Here is a 16119-nt window from a genome sequence, read left to right as displayed (position 1 = left end):
TATTACTAAAAGAATAAAACATAACAATAGACCATTTTAAAAAAAGATAAAGATAATCCTAAATGAAATGATATCTGAGTTGAAGAAATAAATGCTTAAAGGGTTAGTAAGTATGATATTTCAATAAGACACGCTAATTTATAGCAACAATATGAAACAAAAATCAAGAAAATATTCAGGAATTTCTCAGTCATAAAGACAAAATAAATTTTGGAAAAACATTTCAAACAAAACTACTACTATTAAAAATATTCCTCTTTCATCAGTAAACCACCATGTTATATTTTACCTATCATTTGCTGAATTGTTCCCTTTTCACAAAGATCTTTGTTTACCGTCTCATCTTCAAGGTAGACCATGGCTCTCAGGAGTCTTAAACTGTAACGCATCTGGGCAAACTTGTTGCCTCGGCCACCTGTACCATGAAAACTGTTACCATGACTGAAAAATGGATCTGTGGAGAAAAAGTGATAATTTAAAACAAAAACATTTCAAATAAACAAAGCAAATATATCAGATATCTTATACATCTATCAAAAGTTTAAACAAATGTTAAAATTTTGTCATATTTGCTTTAGTTTTTAGAGAAATAAAATATTATCCCTTTTCCCTCTTACTATTCTCAGAATAGAAGTATGTGTTTTGGAATTTTACTCAAATGTATCATATTATATGTATCTTTTGCAATTTGCTTCTGTTATTCAACATGTTTATTTTAAAAATTATTCACATTGTCACAAGTAGATCTAGATTATTAATTTTAATTCGTTTCAGCATTCATTTTTATAAATAAATTATAGTTTTTCCATTCACTAGTATAAACTGTTACAATAAACATTCTGGTTCATGTCCTCTTATATCCATTGAGAAGAGTTTTTCCATGTGACCAGAATAATATAGGATACATCCACATTGAATTTTACTAAAGGTGCTAAATTGTTTTCCAAGGTGTTTATACAGATACAATGTATAAGATAAGTTAATTTTTCTTTTTTAAGAGACAGGGTCTTGCTCTGTTGCCCAGGCTAGAGTGCAGTGGTATGATCACAGCTCATTGAAGCCTCAATCTCCTGGGCTCAAGCGATACTCCCATCTCAGCCTCCCAAGAAGCTAGGACTACAGGTGTGTGCCACTATGACAAGCTGCTTTTTTTTTTTTAAGAGATGGGGTCTCACCATGTTGCCCAGGCTGGTCTTGAACTTCTGGCCTCAAGTGATCCTCCTGCCTTGAAAGTGTTGGCATTACAGGTGTGAGCTACTGTACCTGGCCTTGATTTCCCCCCACGAAATCTGTTAAATGTGAAATGGTAGTTTATTGCTGTTAATTTGCATTTATCTGATTGTCAATGGGATTTAGAGTTTTTAAATGTTTTTTGAAAATTTGGGGTTTTCTCTGTGACATGGCAGTCCCTAGTCCTTGTATACTTCTCTACTGAGTTGTTTTCTTATTGATATATAGGAGTTCTTTATGAACCTGGATTCTAATCTATTATCAGTCACAGGGGTAATAAATGTCATCTCTCACTTTGTAAATTAGTATTTCACTTAGATTTTGTCAAATAGACATTTGTACGTTTTACAGTAGTTAAATGCATTGATCTTTTCTTATACCTTTAACTCATGAGTCTTTTTAAAGAAACCTTTCCTACCCTGATATCTAGCAAAAAGATATTTTCCCATGTTTTCTTCTAAGAGTTTCACTGTATGACTTTTCATATTTACATCTTTAATTTATTACTTTTGCAATTGATTTTTAGAAAAAACAAAGTGAAGAGGTCTAATTTTTATTTTTTCACATGGAGGACCAACTGCCCCAACACCACCCTTCCCTCACTGATTGGCAGTATCATCTCTCATAAAGCCAACCTTTCATATATTCCATGCCATTGGTCTCTCCATGACCCAGTACCACATAATTTTAATTACTATAGCTTTATCATAGGTCTTGATAAATAGCAAGGCAAATCCTCCCTTCTTTATGCTATGCTTTCTTTAAAAGCTGCTTTTAGAAGTAGCTTTATGTTTCTAGCTAAAAAAAAAAAAAGTTGAAAATACTGTTCTGAGTGTTGCATGTTGGTTAAAATTGTGGGTTCTATTGTAGAACCTGGGTTAAATTTTTGCTCTGCCACTTGTGGCCAGGAATAATTATTTAGCTTCTTAGACTGAGTTCTACCCATCTGATACACAGGGATAATAAGAGTACCTATACCTCCTAGGTTTGTTGAGAGGACTAAATGACTTAATACTTGGAAGGTTTTTAAAGCTCACCAGATAGTAGGTTCTGAATAACTATTAGCTATCAGTCTTTCTCTTATTAGCCAGCATTTCCCCTTTTGCCTTAAAGTCTTCTACAAACATAAATGATATAAAGGACAGACTGAAGAATTGCTTTATTCAGTGGAAAATAATTTTACAAGACTAAATTTAGTAGCTCAGCATATTAGAAACTAGAGAATAAAAAGCCTATCATTTTTTCCTCCTTCATGCATAAATGGGTGATATTCTTGATCTAATGAAAATGCATCATACAAAATTATTGCCAGAGCAAAATTTCTACCAGAAAAGAAGCAATATCTTCCTTATAAAACTTTTAAAAAAAGGAATGTATTTCTTATTTCCTTTCTAAGAACTAAAACGAAATACAAACAAATTGGGGCTCTACTAATTTGGTAGACCACACTGGAGTCATTACTTCTGGCTAGAGATCTAGATTTTAAGCTCCATAGAGAAAAGGATATTTATTTTAAGCCTAACTGTATTTTCAGTAGTTAAGACAGTATCTAGTACTCAGTAGGCAGTCATAAATATTTGTTGAATGAATGCATTATAATACTGCCAGACTGGGCAATATTGTAATTCATTTCAGGCTCACGCCTGTAATCGCAAAACTGTGAGAAGCCGAAGTAGGCAGATGGCTTGAGCCCAGGAGTTTGAGACCAGCCTGGGCAACATGGCGAAACCCTGTCTATATAAAATACAAAAATTAGCTTCGTGTGGTGGCATGCACTTGTAGTCCCAGCTACTGGGAAGGCTGGGGTGGGAGGATCGCTAGAGCCCAGGAGGTTGAGGCTGCAGTGAGCCATGAGCATGCCATTGCACTGTAGCCTGGGTGACAGGGTGAGACCCTGTCTCAACAAACAAACAAAGCAAATAAAATATTGCCAGCATTTATTTTCTTCCCAAATATAATTTTTAGATAGGTCTAATAATACAAAAATTTAAATTACATGTATGATTTCTTTCGGGTGTGCATCAACTATGACATTTACTAATGTCTGATTTTAAAATCTGTGTTTTTCTTAAAACAACATATAAATACATTAAGAAGATAGGTCTATGTGTTTTTACTTCTCATTGCTTTAATTAACTTCATTGTTATTTCTATGCACATACTGAGCATTCAGTTGAAATATGAAGATTAGAATTTTGACAAGAATCTTGAAGGGCCACTCACCTTCACTCTCACACCATTCTAGAAATGCAAGGACTCGAGCATTTCCCTGGCATGACATGTATTCTTCTATTAATAAAGGAGCCACTGATGACAAAGTGGCAATTGCATGCAGTTGTAATTCTTCATGCTGTGCTGCAGACCAGTCAATTATTTTTTGCTTCTCAGGCTTCTTAACATAGGTAAACAAAGCCAAAATAACTTTGCCATCAATTAATAGCTGTGAGAAAGAACAAAGGATACTTTGTTAGAAACATAGCTAAAAATACTTTAAGGCAATTAAATAAAAATTTACATTTTGATGTTTTATTGAGGATTATTTCAAAATAATTCCTTTATAAAATAACCCCAATCTATGATAGGTACCAAAAAAAACCCCAAAAATTAAAGAAGTTATAATCCTCTTTTCTGAGGTATGTACTCTCTGACAATAATATAAAATATGTATTAATTTTTTGTTTTTGCTGCTCATATATGTAATGTAGTTCCTGCTTATAATAAAACCATAGGATATTTTAACGTATAATAAAACGTATAATAAAACATATAACGTATTTTATTTTAACGTATAATAAAACGTAGAATATTTTGGGGCAAGTGCTGACATCTCTTTCCTCACTCTTTTTTTAAAAGGAAATATCTCACAGACTCAGTTGTGTACCATAAAAAAGAATTTTGTCTGAGGTAATGACTACAGTGAATATTTAACCACATGCAACAGTACTTACATAAACATTCTACCAAATAAATGTCAGTTAGGTCACAAGCCATGTTTCATTACATGCCTAGTATTTTAAAATTTTATTGAACCCATCATTTTAATAAAAATGAGATTAAAATGCATAGCCATTATGACAACAGAATTAATACAGCTGATTCTGATGGATGCATATTTATGATTCACAAGAGAATAAAACACCATATGCTATATTTAATTTTCTTTTAATTTGGCATTATTCTATAAAGATTTTAACAAAAACAATTAATTTTTCTAATTCCTTACTAGTCCATGTGAAAAGAATGCAAGATTTAGAGTTGAGAAAACAGGAATAACTACTAGTTCTAACATTCTTGCTAGAATTAAGTATATAATGTTTCAAAAAACACTCCTGTGTATTGCAAATGATAGTGTACATATTCATTATCATTACTAGTAATATTACTGGACCACAAATTATGTGACACATAAAAATTGTTGATTTCACCGCTCACAAAGTGTTTTAAGAAGCTCCTCACCATAATCTGTGCTACTTGGTTCTGTTGCCTATAAAGTGTTGTTCAATCAATTAGAATTGACTTACAAACTGTAGTGTAAATTTTATTATCTTTATAGGTCTAATTTTAATATTTATATAATATTGTATTGGAATAATAAACCATACTTTATGGAATAATTTTCCAAATGATTTTCCATTTGCATTTTGGAAAATACATTTAGGTTCTACACAGTATGTATTTTTTTGTCACAAATAATAAAGTTATAATTATAAAGACAATTTTTCTTTTCCTGAGCATTTGAAAATATATATATTCCTTAAAGTTGCATTACTAAGAAAATGTTCAGCTCAGTTAAATCCTCATAATAATCTTGAGGTAGGTGTTATCCCCATGTTGAAGTTGAGCTACCTGGGATTTAGAGAAATCAAACAACCCATTCAATGCCACATAGCTAGAAAGCGGTAGCACTGAGATTCTGTCTGACTAAAGCCTTTACTGCTAGAACCCCATCTTTCTATTATTGGTAGTGAAGTTGATAGACTGAATTCCTACTTCTTTTTCATAGTAATCCTTGGAGCTTGGTAGAGTTTTAGATTAAATGGAAATTTCACTTAATGAGTAATTAAACAGAATTGTTAATAATACATTTACTGTCACTTTATAGTTTAAAAAGCCTTCATCGCAACTTCACGATAGACCTGTGAGCAGGGCTGAAGCATTATAATCTTTCCTTTACAGGAGGAGGAAATGAACCACAGATAGACGAGGTAATTTTTCTAAGGCCACATAGCTAGTAGGTGATAAGCCAGAAGTGAAATTCAGTTCCAATGTTCTTCAAATTACATCACGCTGTTATGCAGGAAACAAAGTATTAAGATAAATTCATAGAGAGTAAAAGTGATTAAAGACATTAGGTTTGTGTGATGAAAAAGCAGGTTCATAAGAGTTTGAGATTGGCATCACAGAGGTTAATAATTTTCTCCAGCATTAAATCAGTCCTTGTTACTATGGTCAGAGACAGATTATTAGGCTGGAATGGGCCTATGTGAAGCTTCTTTCATTTTATGCTGTCTAATTCAAGAGACCTAACTGTATTATTAAATCTCTTAGGTTCTACTGTTTTTCTCTGGTTTATGTGGTTTAAATTTAAGTACTTCACTGTTTACTAACAGATAAGCAAAGAAAAAATTTAAAAGCTAAAATTCAGGCCAGTAAGATTTTACTACTTTCTGTGGTAAATATATGAACCAATAAAATATTTACAGTTAAGACTTTAAAATAGTTATACTACAAAGTAAGACAATTTTTATTGACTTTCCTGCCTTGATTACTCTTTACCTGTACAGTAGGTAAATCTTTACATAAGATCACAATTACATTGAATAGTAATTTCTTCAACTCAAAATCTTCATAGGAATTAGAAAGCTTAAGTCCTTTTACCAAAAGATTTTGACTTTTAACTGTGAGGGAAAAAAAGTAAAATGAAAGCTTAAATGTTGTACAAGACTTATCAAGATAATTATAAGAAGTTTAAAGTTTTATGCTTTTTACCTTCATTAAAGGTGGCAAACAGTATCAAATCCTTGGTAAAGCCACATTCCTAATATAAATACATAAAATAAGCAGAAAGATGAATGAATAAGATGAAAGTTATGATGCAGATGCTCATATTTACTACTTAAGTACATTTATCAAATTCTCCTACTGTCATTCATTTGAATTCATAAAGCATGAATAGTAATAAAGAGTGAGGCAAAAAATAAAAACATATAGCCAGATAAGCTTATTTAAAATTAAATAAGCCAGATTTATTTAATTTTAAACTTACTTCTGTAGGTTCTAAGAAATATTTTATATTATTCTATGAATAGTCTGTTTAAAATTGTTAAGGATCCAAAGTATATTAGGTCTTTATAGTTACTTCTATAATTCGTTACCTATACTTCAAATGACACAGTAAGGGAGGAAAATCCAGTTATTCTCAACAGCTTTTCTTCTTAAACACTTCCACTTCTACCCCAACCATTCTTGTTATGTCAAATGTTTGGTCAAGAGATAATAAAGTAGTTCCTACTTAGCATGAAAAGCCCTGAAGAATCACCAGAGTTGCAAACATTTTAGCATATCAGCATTCCTGACAGAGATATCCTAGTTGGACTTTGCACATTAGGGAGAGTTTACAGGGGCAAACCCTGGGCTTATGAGCTTGTAGTTTTATAGCCCCATTACTTTAGGATCTATATGGTTTCTTTAGATGCTGAAGATATTATTTCCTTTGACTCACATTCATGAAATTCATCTGAATGTTTGCAAGGACACTAATGAGAAATTACTACCTGACCAGGGGCTTCTAGAGAAACAAAGGTCTACCTATAAGTTGCAGCTTTAACTAGGATACTATGTAGGACTGTTTCCCTATTTGCACAGCATGAATTCCATGACTCTTGGGACTACTTGACGTCCACTGTTAGTGGGCTGAGGTCTTCACAGTCGTTCTTTGTAGCACAACTAGAACTTACGTGTCTGACTTGTGAATATTGTTGCCAAGGATCTCTACTAAATAATTTCAATCATTCAATGATTTTTAATTATAAAATATGTGAAGGCTCAGCTTCTGGTACAGATGAGTAGTAGCTCCGAGAGAAATTCTCCTGCTGGTGACAAATAAAACTATCTTGTGACCAAGAGTAAGCAGACACTGGAAGGATGTCAGAATTTTGCAGAAGGGAATGGCACTACACGAGTTTCCCATTTTAAAAAAGGCTTTTGGGGCCGGGCGCGGTGGCTCACGCCTGTAATCCCAGCACTTTGGGAGGCCAAGGCGGGCAGATCCTGAGGTCAGGAGATCGAGACCATCCTGGCTAACACAGTGAAACCCTGTCTCTACTAAAAATACGAAAAAATTAGCCGGGTGTGGTGGCGGGTGCCTGTAGTCTCAGCTACTCGGGAGACTGAGGCAGGAGAATGGTGCAAACCCGGGAGGCGGAGCTTGCAGTGAGCTGAGATCGCGCCACTGCACTCCGGCCTGGGCGACAGAGCAAGATTCCGTCTCAAAAAAAAAAAAAAAAAAAAAAAAAAAAGGATTTGGCCTGAGAGCAGGCCGTATTCTACACCTCGTGGAAATGCTAAAACTCAGAGTAACCCTGTGGTCTTAGTGGCCTGAAGAACCAGAGGGCAGAGGCAACCACAGCCATTGGAAAGTGAAGGGAGAAATCCCATAAAGGAGAGAGCCAGAGAGAGAGAATGCTAAATTCTGTGTACAAACTCTTCCCAAATATCTGGCTGATAGCTGAACCACACAAGTGCAGAGAATACTCAAGCATCCCAGGCAAGAACTGAATTAAGATTTGGGCTGCCATACCTCAAAAAGGGATGAGTACAGCTAAGTTAAATATGTAGTTATTAAAAATTCTTCAGAGGAGTATACCAGAATCTACAGTAAAGATGCTCATAATGAATAGAAAGATAAGAACTCTCAGGAGAGACGCTATAAAAAGGAATAAAAATAAATTCTAAAACTGAAAAATATATCTGAAGTAAAAATGCACTGGATGAGATTAACAGCAGAATGGAGATGACAGAAATAAAAAAGTCAGTGAATTTAAATATATAGACTAATACAAATTATCCAACCTGAAGAATAGAGAGAAAATTGATTGAAAAAAGTGAGCAGAGCCTCACAAACCTGTGGGACAATATCAAAAAGTCAAACATAAAAGTAATCAGAGCCTCTGAAGAAGCGGGGAGAGAGAATGGGGCTGAAAAAATATTTGAAGAAATAATGGCCAAGAGTTCTCCAAATCTTCTCAAAGACTTAAATTTATATATCCAAGAAGCTCTATGAAACCTAAGCAGAACAAATACAAAGGAGATCTCACCTTAGCACATCATTTCGAAACTGCTAGGAACCAAAGATAGAGTGAAAATCTTGAAAACAGTGAGAGAAAAGGATGATATATTATACATAGGGGAATAATGATTTGAAATAATGGATACTTCTCATCAGAGTCCAGGGTGCTCACCATTACACCATGGAACCTCACAATGAATATTTCTCATCAGAAACAACAGACTCCATAAGACAGCAGAACTTTATCTTTGAAATGCTAAACAAAAACATTTTTCAGCCTAGAGTTCTATATTCAATGAGCATAGACTTTAATAATTAAGATGAATTAAATATATTTTCAGATAAAAGAAAACTAAGATAATTTGTTGCCAGCAGCCAGTAGATGTGCACCACAAGAAATTGTAAACAAAGTTCTTCCAGTGAAAGAGAAATGATGCCAGATGGAAACTCAAATCATCAGGAAGGAAAGAAAAGCATCATAAGTGGTAAATACGTGTATAAATCACACAATAAGAGGAAGATTCCAAATTTCCAAAGGATTGCAAAGAAGAATTGGCAGGGTGATAAGCACACTGGTGACCATCAAGATATTACAGCATAACTTAGCATTACAAGAAAATACACAAATATTCCAACATAATATAGGACTTCTTTCACCCAAGCCCACCACTTCCACAATTAAAATTAATGCAATTTGATTCATACTTACAATCATTGGTGCTTCAGGATTTTGAGCTATAATTGTAGTGATCACTAATATGTCATTTCTAAGCTGACGGTCATAATGACTGAAACCTCTCATAAACAGATTTTTAAATACTTCCTTCAAAGCCCTAGAAAGTAAAATCATATTTTAAAAACTATATTGTTATGCACTAAATGTTTGCATCCCTCCAAAATTCATATATTTAAATCCTAACCCCCAATGTGATGGTTTTAGGAGTGAGGCCTTAGGGAGGTAATGAGCCCTCATGAATGGAATTAGTGCCCTTATAAAAGGGACTCCAGAGAGCTGTCTTGCTCTCTTTCCTCCATGTAAGAATACAAGAGATCAGCAGTATGCAACCCAGAAGAGCACCCTCATCAGAACCCAACCACACTGGCACCCTGATCTCAGAATTCTAGCCTCCCAAACTGTGAAAAATAACTTTCTGCTGTTTATAAACCACCCAGTTTATGGTACTTTATTATAGCAGCTCAAACTAAAACACACACTTTTATGAAAATACTTCCTGAATGTCTATCAACAAAATCTCCCTTTTTATATTATACTATTCATTTGAACATATTTCTAATATTTTTTACACTTCCAAATCTGCCTCTAATCCTCTATGTACCAGATAAGACATCCACTAAACCAGTCTATTACACATGGTGGTCAAAGTGACAGCTCTATAACACATTCAATCATGTCATTTTCCTTTGTAAAACCATTTAAAGACTATTCTTTGTTCTTAGGATTAAGTCCTACCTCCTTAACAAGGCTTATTAGACCTTTCATGTTATGGTCCCTGATAACATTGTTAGCCTCATCTCTCACCATTGTAGCCTGTTCCTTCTGCTCTCATCATACTGAATTTTAGTTTTCTGATTTTGCTAATTATATTTTCACTTGTTTTCCCTGTCTAGGATGCTCTCCGCATGCAAAGCTTTTCTGTTACCAAGTCCTGTTTGTCATTCAGTTACTAGACTTGAGTTCATTAGGAAGCAGTTATTAATTCTCCAACTCTGAGTTAGGTTCCCTTGTATTAATAGTAGATATTTGTTGCTTTGCCTCCTGGGACCTACTTGCCCTTTTTATAAGAACAGCATTCTTATTTTTATTTAGGCATTTACTCCTTCCTGACTTTTGCTCCTGTGAGGCTGCCTTCAGCGGCCTTTTCGCCAGTCAGAGCATTTTTTCTTTTGGCACTAATAAATCACTGTGGAACAGGCATTTGACCAATATTAGACCATTCAGGGCCAAATTGGACTCAATTCAAAGACTTTTCTCTGAGCCTTCAGGATAGCAAGGTTTCTCTTCTGCTTGATTTGAGGTTGAAATGATGTGATCGTAGACTTCTTAGGTCTTACACTTCTTAGGTCTTACTACATAGGCTTGGGTGTGAAGCCAGCACCATGGAAGACAATGTAGAGAGAGGAGGGATGAAGTCCTAATATCTGCTGATCCCTGAATAAAGCTGCACATGAAACCAGTTTTATCCTTGACTTTGTAGTTAAATAAGCCATACATTTTCTATATTGCTTTGGTCATTTGGGTTTTTAGTCACTTGCAAACAAAAATGTGCTGACTGATCTTCTTCTGAAGAACATGTAGCATCTTACAATAATCTGTTTCATAACATTTAGTATGTTCTCTTTTAGTTGTCTATTTACTTGTCCATCCCTCCTAGCACAATGTAAATTCCACGAAAGCAGAGACAATATCTATATTGTTTTCAGTGGTATTTCTATGGCTTAATACTGAAGCTGGCATAGAGCAGACAATTATTTGTTGAATAAGTGAAGAAGCAACTTGAAGGCTCACGCACATTTTGTTGCTAATGCTTACTGCAATATCTGGGAGATAGTAAGCACCCAATAATAGATTCTTTGGATAAATAAACGAAATAGTTCTTCTAAAGTCTAATTTTACTTTATCTATATTCCAAGTTATATTTTAGTGTTAAGAAGCTACTTCAAGAGCCTTCCACATAGAAAAGTGTGGCTTGTTATTGTGCAGATTCATTTATACCATGGAACAAAAAAGATGTCCTGAAACATAGCCATTACATGAATCTAAAACATAATTGAACACAGATTCAAACAAAGATGTTAGTTATGTCACTGGCTGTCATTTTAAGATTAAAAGAACATTCCTATCTAACCACATACACTTACAGCAAACATTCCAAGTTACTAAGCTGTTGTATGACTTCTTCTTTTGAAGATTTTTCCAGCAAGTTCCAAAGTATTTCTGATGAACGAAATAAAAGCTGTCCAGAGGGGTCTGGGTCATTGAGGTGAGTACAGATTCCACTGGCTGCTTGTGCTTTCATCATTATAGTACAATTAACTTCTGAAAATAAAATTTAAAAATTATTTGTGCTTTACAATATTGACATTTTTAGACAGAAACAAAAGTAGTTGACAATGAAGTGTTTAAACTTAATAATATACAAACCAGAAGTTGAGAGATGCTGCAGAACTTTAAGTACCCAAAGTTTCTCAACAAGTTGATTTTCAAGCAAGGTCATTGACTGGACCATTGTTTTTGCTAATCCTCCAACTTCAGCCATTTGAATCTTGTATGATGAACTCGCTTGCTGGTAACCTAACAACAATTCATTAATAAATACATACAGTTATCTCACAGAATGATCATTAAGACAAAAGAATGAGTAATTTATTATTAAGCAACAGCAAGAAAAACTTTTTAAAAGTGTATGGAATTTAAAAATCGTGCAGCATAGGGATGGGCCACATTTTTTCTGTAAAGGGCCAGATAGTATTTTAAGCTTTGCAGGTTATAAGGTTTCTTGCCAACTGCTCAACTCTATAGCACATTGTAGCAAGAAAGCAGTAATAAACAGTACAAATATAAGTGGGCATGGCTGTGTTCTAACACAATTTTGTTTTCAGTAGGCCTAGTTTGACCTGGGACCCAGAGTTTGCTGATCCCTGGTGTAGTATTTAAAATAGGACCATGAATTTTGGAAACATCCTAAATTCTAAAAAAGAACAATATTTCTTGTCAGTAGATATGACTTTCAATAATGGAAAATGATTTGATTACAAATACTGAATGTTTTCACTAGTCAGTTTCACTGTGCAGGTTCAATGCATTACTTCAGTACTTTCAAGGGACAACAATTATATAGTGTCAGCAATAAAATAAGAGGTGAAAAATGTAATGCTACTCTGATAATTGTGAATGAATTTAATGGTATTTTAGGGAAGTTTGATTCTTGGTGACATGTCTTATAAAAATTCCTTCTGTCTTAGCACCTGTGAGAAATACTAACTCTCTTTTTGATGCAGGTATACCTAACTACATTCAACTAGAGGGATTAAATAAACACCAAAGGGTCCTCATTTACTGAGATGAGGCTTTATTTTTTCTTAGTGATCTCACTTATCTAACTCCCTGACTTTTTGATTTTTGAGTCCAACTAGATTCCTTAACTTTGCCCTAGTTCTGAGGTATCTGTCAGTTTGTCTTATCTTTGTAAATATGATCTCTGGCTGTGGACAAGGCCCTGTCCAATGCTGTGATGAGCTTTCTATGATACGCTCTAGCTACTCACCTCATGAATTATAAAAAGCATTTAAAAAGTAAGAAGAGGAAGGTAAAAATTGCCTATATTTTCATCATCTAGAGATAACATTAACATTTTCATATATTTCTTGTGATATTTTTAATGTATGCATACAATTTTAACAACATACTACTATACAGAATTTTATATTCTACTGTACTCACTAAAACTTTTATTGTAAGCTTTTCCCCATCCTATAAAGTGTTTTCTAAAATCATGATTTTTATGTGCGTAATAGTCTATCATATGGGTGGACCAAAATGTACTTTATACTTACTGTATCTTTTTCTATTGCAGGTACATTTTAATAGAGGGATATAACACCATTAAAGCTCATGGACTTAATTCCTGTCTCCAGGGCTATGTCTCTTTCAACTGCTATACTGAGGACTTTTCAGCCGTGGTCCCGGATGTCTGGCCATACCCATCACTTGAAACCAACTGTGTGATAGTGAGAGCACTGACTCCTAATTTTCAGAGACTGACCAAATCAACCTCACGTCTTTGCCCCATAATACTCCTTTGTCTTAAGTCCTACACCACTGGTCTCCCTTTCTTTGAAGGGCGTCTGTATTTTGCCAAGGTTAACTCTAAGCTTGTGCTCTTAATTCCATCCTCTTGTGCTTTCTTTGAGAATTTCACCTTCCCATTTCTTTCTTACCAGCTTCTAGCTCCTCTGCCTACAAATGTGATTTCTTCCTATCCTAAAAACAACAAAACCCAAATAACCTTTCTCTGACTTTGCACTAGCTGAGCTGTTCTCCATCTTCTTTCTTTTTCTTCACCATCTGATCTTAAGATATGTCTGCATTCATGAACTGCCACTACTCTCTCACTCTCAAATCCAGTGCCTCTACTCTCACAATCCTCTGATTCTTTAATCCTGCATCTGCCCTGACCACTTTATATCAATAGATCTGTCAAAGATTTAACTACAACTTTTCAAGTGTCACATTAACTTGGCCTTTTAACTCTTCCATTACAGAAAACTGCAGCGTTTGACACTGAGACAACTTTCTCCTCCTTTGTCAAATATTTGATTCACTGGCACACAAGACATGGCAGTCTTTAGGTTTTCTTCCTCCTCTTTGAGCCTCCCTTCACTGCCAATTTCTTTGAATCATTTTTTCCAAACCTCAATATGGACACTCTCCATGTCATTCTTGATGCCTTGCTGCTTATATGTTTTATCTCTTGGCAAACTCAACCATTCTGGTGGCTTCAATTTTCAACTCTATTTGGGTGGATTCCAAAACTGTATTTCTGGTCCCTGTTGCTTTTAGTATCCAGTATCTTTTATCTACCAAGACACTCCTCCCCCATCTATCTCATCAACAGTTCAAACTGGACATTTAATAATCTCCTTATTCATTTCTCTAGTTTAGGTGCTGTTCCATTTTTTTGTTTTACTTTTTGACTTCCTTCTGTTTTCCCTGAATTTCTTTTTTCTTTTTTTTAAATTGTCTTTTTTTAACTGACTTCTGGTTCCCATTTTTCCTTGGTCTTAAATAATCTTTCTTTCGAACTACCACAGACTCTTATTTCCACCTATATTAAGAATCATATAACTTAAGAAATTATTGTTTATATCTTCTCTCCCTTCCTAGATTGATTAGAAATTACAGAAACTATGAAGGTAAGAAGTACATCTTAACATTATATCCTCACAGTGCACATGCCACTGTCTTGGTCCCAACCAATTCCGTGTGGCTCATTTACCACTATATATTAAGGTCCCTTAGCTATAACACATAGAACTATTTTCCCAAACAGGATGGAGAATGGCCCTGGCATTGGTAGCTTAACATTTAACTGAGTGGGGGCAGATATTATAAATAATTATAAAGTGTTTAAAAAATAATTTTATCAATGGTATTAAATAATATAATAGTAACATTTATAATTATTAATTAAATTGGGCATCACTTTACAAATTTGTTCATATTTAGCATCAGAATAAAAATATGCAAATCAAAAACTGAAAAATACATATATAACTTTTAAAAGATGACCAAAGAGCTCAAGACTACAAAAAAGTTTTCTTTTTAATGTGTTACATTTATGAGCCCACTGTGTCTGTCAAATTCAAAGAGATATGAGAATGTTCTGTTTTCTACATCACAAGTTATCACTGAAAGACCATTGTAAACTTCACCTGGAATATGCTTCTTTGGTGGTTCTGCATGATAAAAATCAACAATACACTTACAAATTTGTATCCTCAATTCAGAACTTGGTATTTTCATTAAGTCACCTGCCAGAAAGATAAACAGGTGCTATTTAACAACACTGTCATAAGCTTATTTGTAGAATTTAGGCATAAAATGTTAATAATATGATGATTATTAAAAATATTCTCAAAGATTCAAACTGGATCATGTTCAATTTATATGCATATTTTTATACATATGCTCACACACATACATACATATAAACAGTACCCTGAATCCATCCTTATACATTTGGCCCCTCAATCAATTCAGCCTCTCCTTTCTAGGGAAAAAAGAATGATGATTATTAATACAAATGCTAGAACCAGACTGTCTAAGGTTAAATCCTGGCTATGCCATTTACTACCCATGTAAACTTGTGTCTTACTTTTCTCATCTATTAAGCAGGTATAACAATAGTTACCACATTTAAGATTGTTGTGAGGATTAAATTAGCTAATATGAGAAAAGGGCTGAGAAAAGCATCTAGCATATTGTAAGTTCTACATGTGTTAGATACTATTATTATTTTGACAAGATATGGGTTAGCATTTTTCTCCCTAACTAGAGGGTCAGTAATTTTTTGCCTTTACTAATGCATTCTTTGCTTAGAGAAGTTCCAGGTGAACTTTGCTCTTCAATTTGTTGGTAGACTGGAAGAGAGTGAGTTTTTAAGCAGCTGCCCCACATGCAAGGGTAATAGTTTTATGTTCAAGCTGTCTGCGTGGGGTTGGCGAATAGAAAGGTTCGTTTTCAGTCATATCTAAACTACAATTTAATTGGCTTCAGCCTGTATTTCAAACTGGATTGCATCTACTCTGTTGAAGTCCTATAAACATGATCCCCAAGGGTATCTGAAAATGATCTGTGGGACTCTGGAAATGATCCAGGTTCTCTGAATGCCCAAGGACAGCGGTAGTCAGTAATATTGACCTTAGAACTAAACTAGAACTGGTTGGACTCTCTGAGGGTAAAAGAATAATTAGGAATTCCTCTTTTGCCTTAGCCCTTGCAAGATGCTCATCTCTGGAGGTGGTCAGCAAGTGGGGTGGCAAGTGGAAAGAAGGAGGAAGCAAAAAGGAAAGCCTGAACC

At 34.4% G+C, this 16119-nt stretch overlaps 1 protein-coding gene across 11 annotated transcripts in view; it reads right to left on the bottom strand.

Annotated features, from left to right (window-relative positions):
* The window catches only part of CFAP69 (cilia and flagella associated protein 69), a 105470-nt gene that overhangs the window by 66831 nt on the left and 22520 nt on the right, over positions 1-16119 (bottom strand). For 10 of the 11 annotated variants that reach the window (XM_055114662.2, XM_034964401.3, XM_034964400.3 and 7 more), the window contains 8 exons: positions 14972-15070; positions 11682-11831; positions 11399-11576; positions 9228-9351; positions 6220-6268; positions 6007-6128; positions 3454-3670; positions 290-454 (listed from right to left, as the gene is read on the bottom strand). In XM_055114662.2, the coding sequence (XP_054970637.1) occupies positions 290-454; positions 3454-3670; positions 6007-6128; positions 6220-6268; positions 9228-9351; positions 11399-11576; positions 11682-11831; positions 14972-15070 (1104 nt within the window). The remainder of the gene's footprint in view (positions 1-289; positions 455-3453; positions 3671-6006; positions 6129-6219; positions 6269-9227; positions 9352-11398; positions 11577-11681; positions 11832-14971; positions 15071-16119) is intronic. The other variant, XM_063606293.1, reaches the window with a different exon arrangement.

The sequence above is a fragment of the Pan paniscus genome, chromosome 6 (genome assembly GCF_029289425.2).
Source record: "Pan paniscus chromosome 6, NHGRI_mPanPan1-v2.0_pri, whole genome shotgun sequence".
Taxonomy (NCBI): domain Eukaryota; kingdom Metazoa; phylum Chordata; class Mammalia; order Primates; family Hominidae; genus Pan; species Pan paniscus.
Note: the sequence above shows the minus strand (reverse complement) of the source record. Positions and strands in the feature narration are given on the sequence as shown.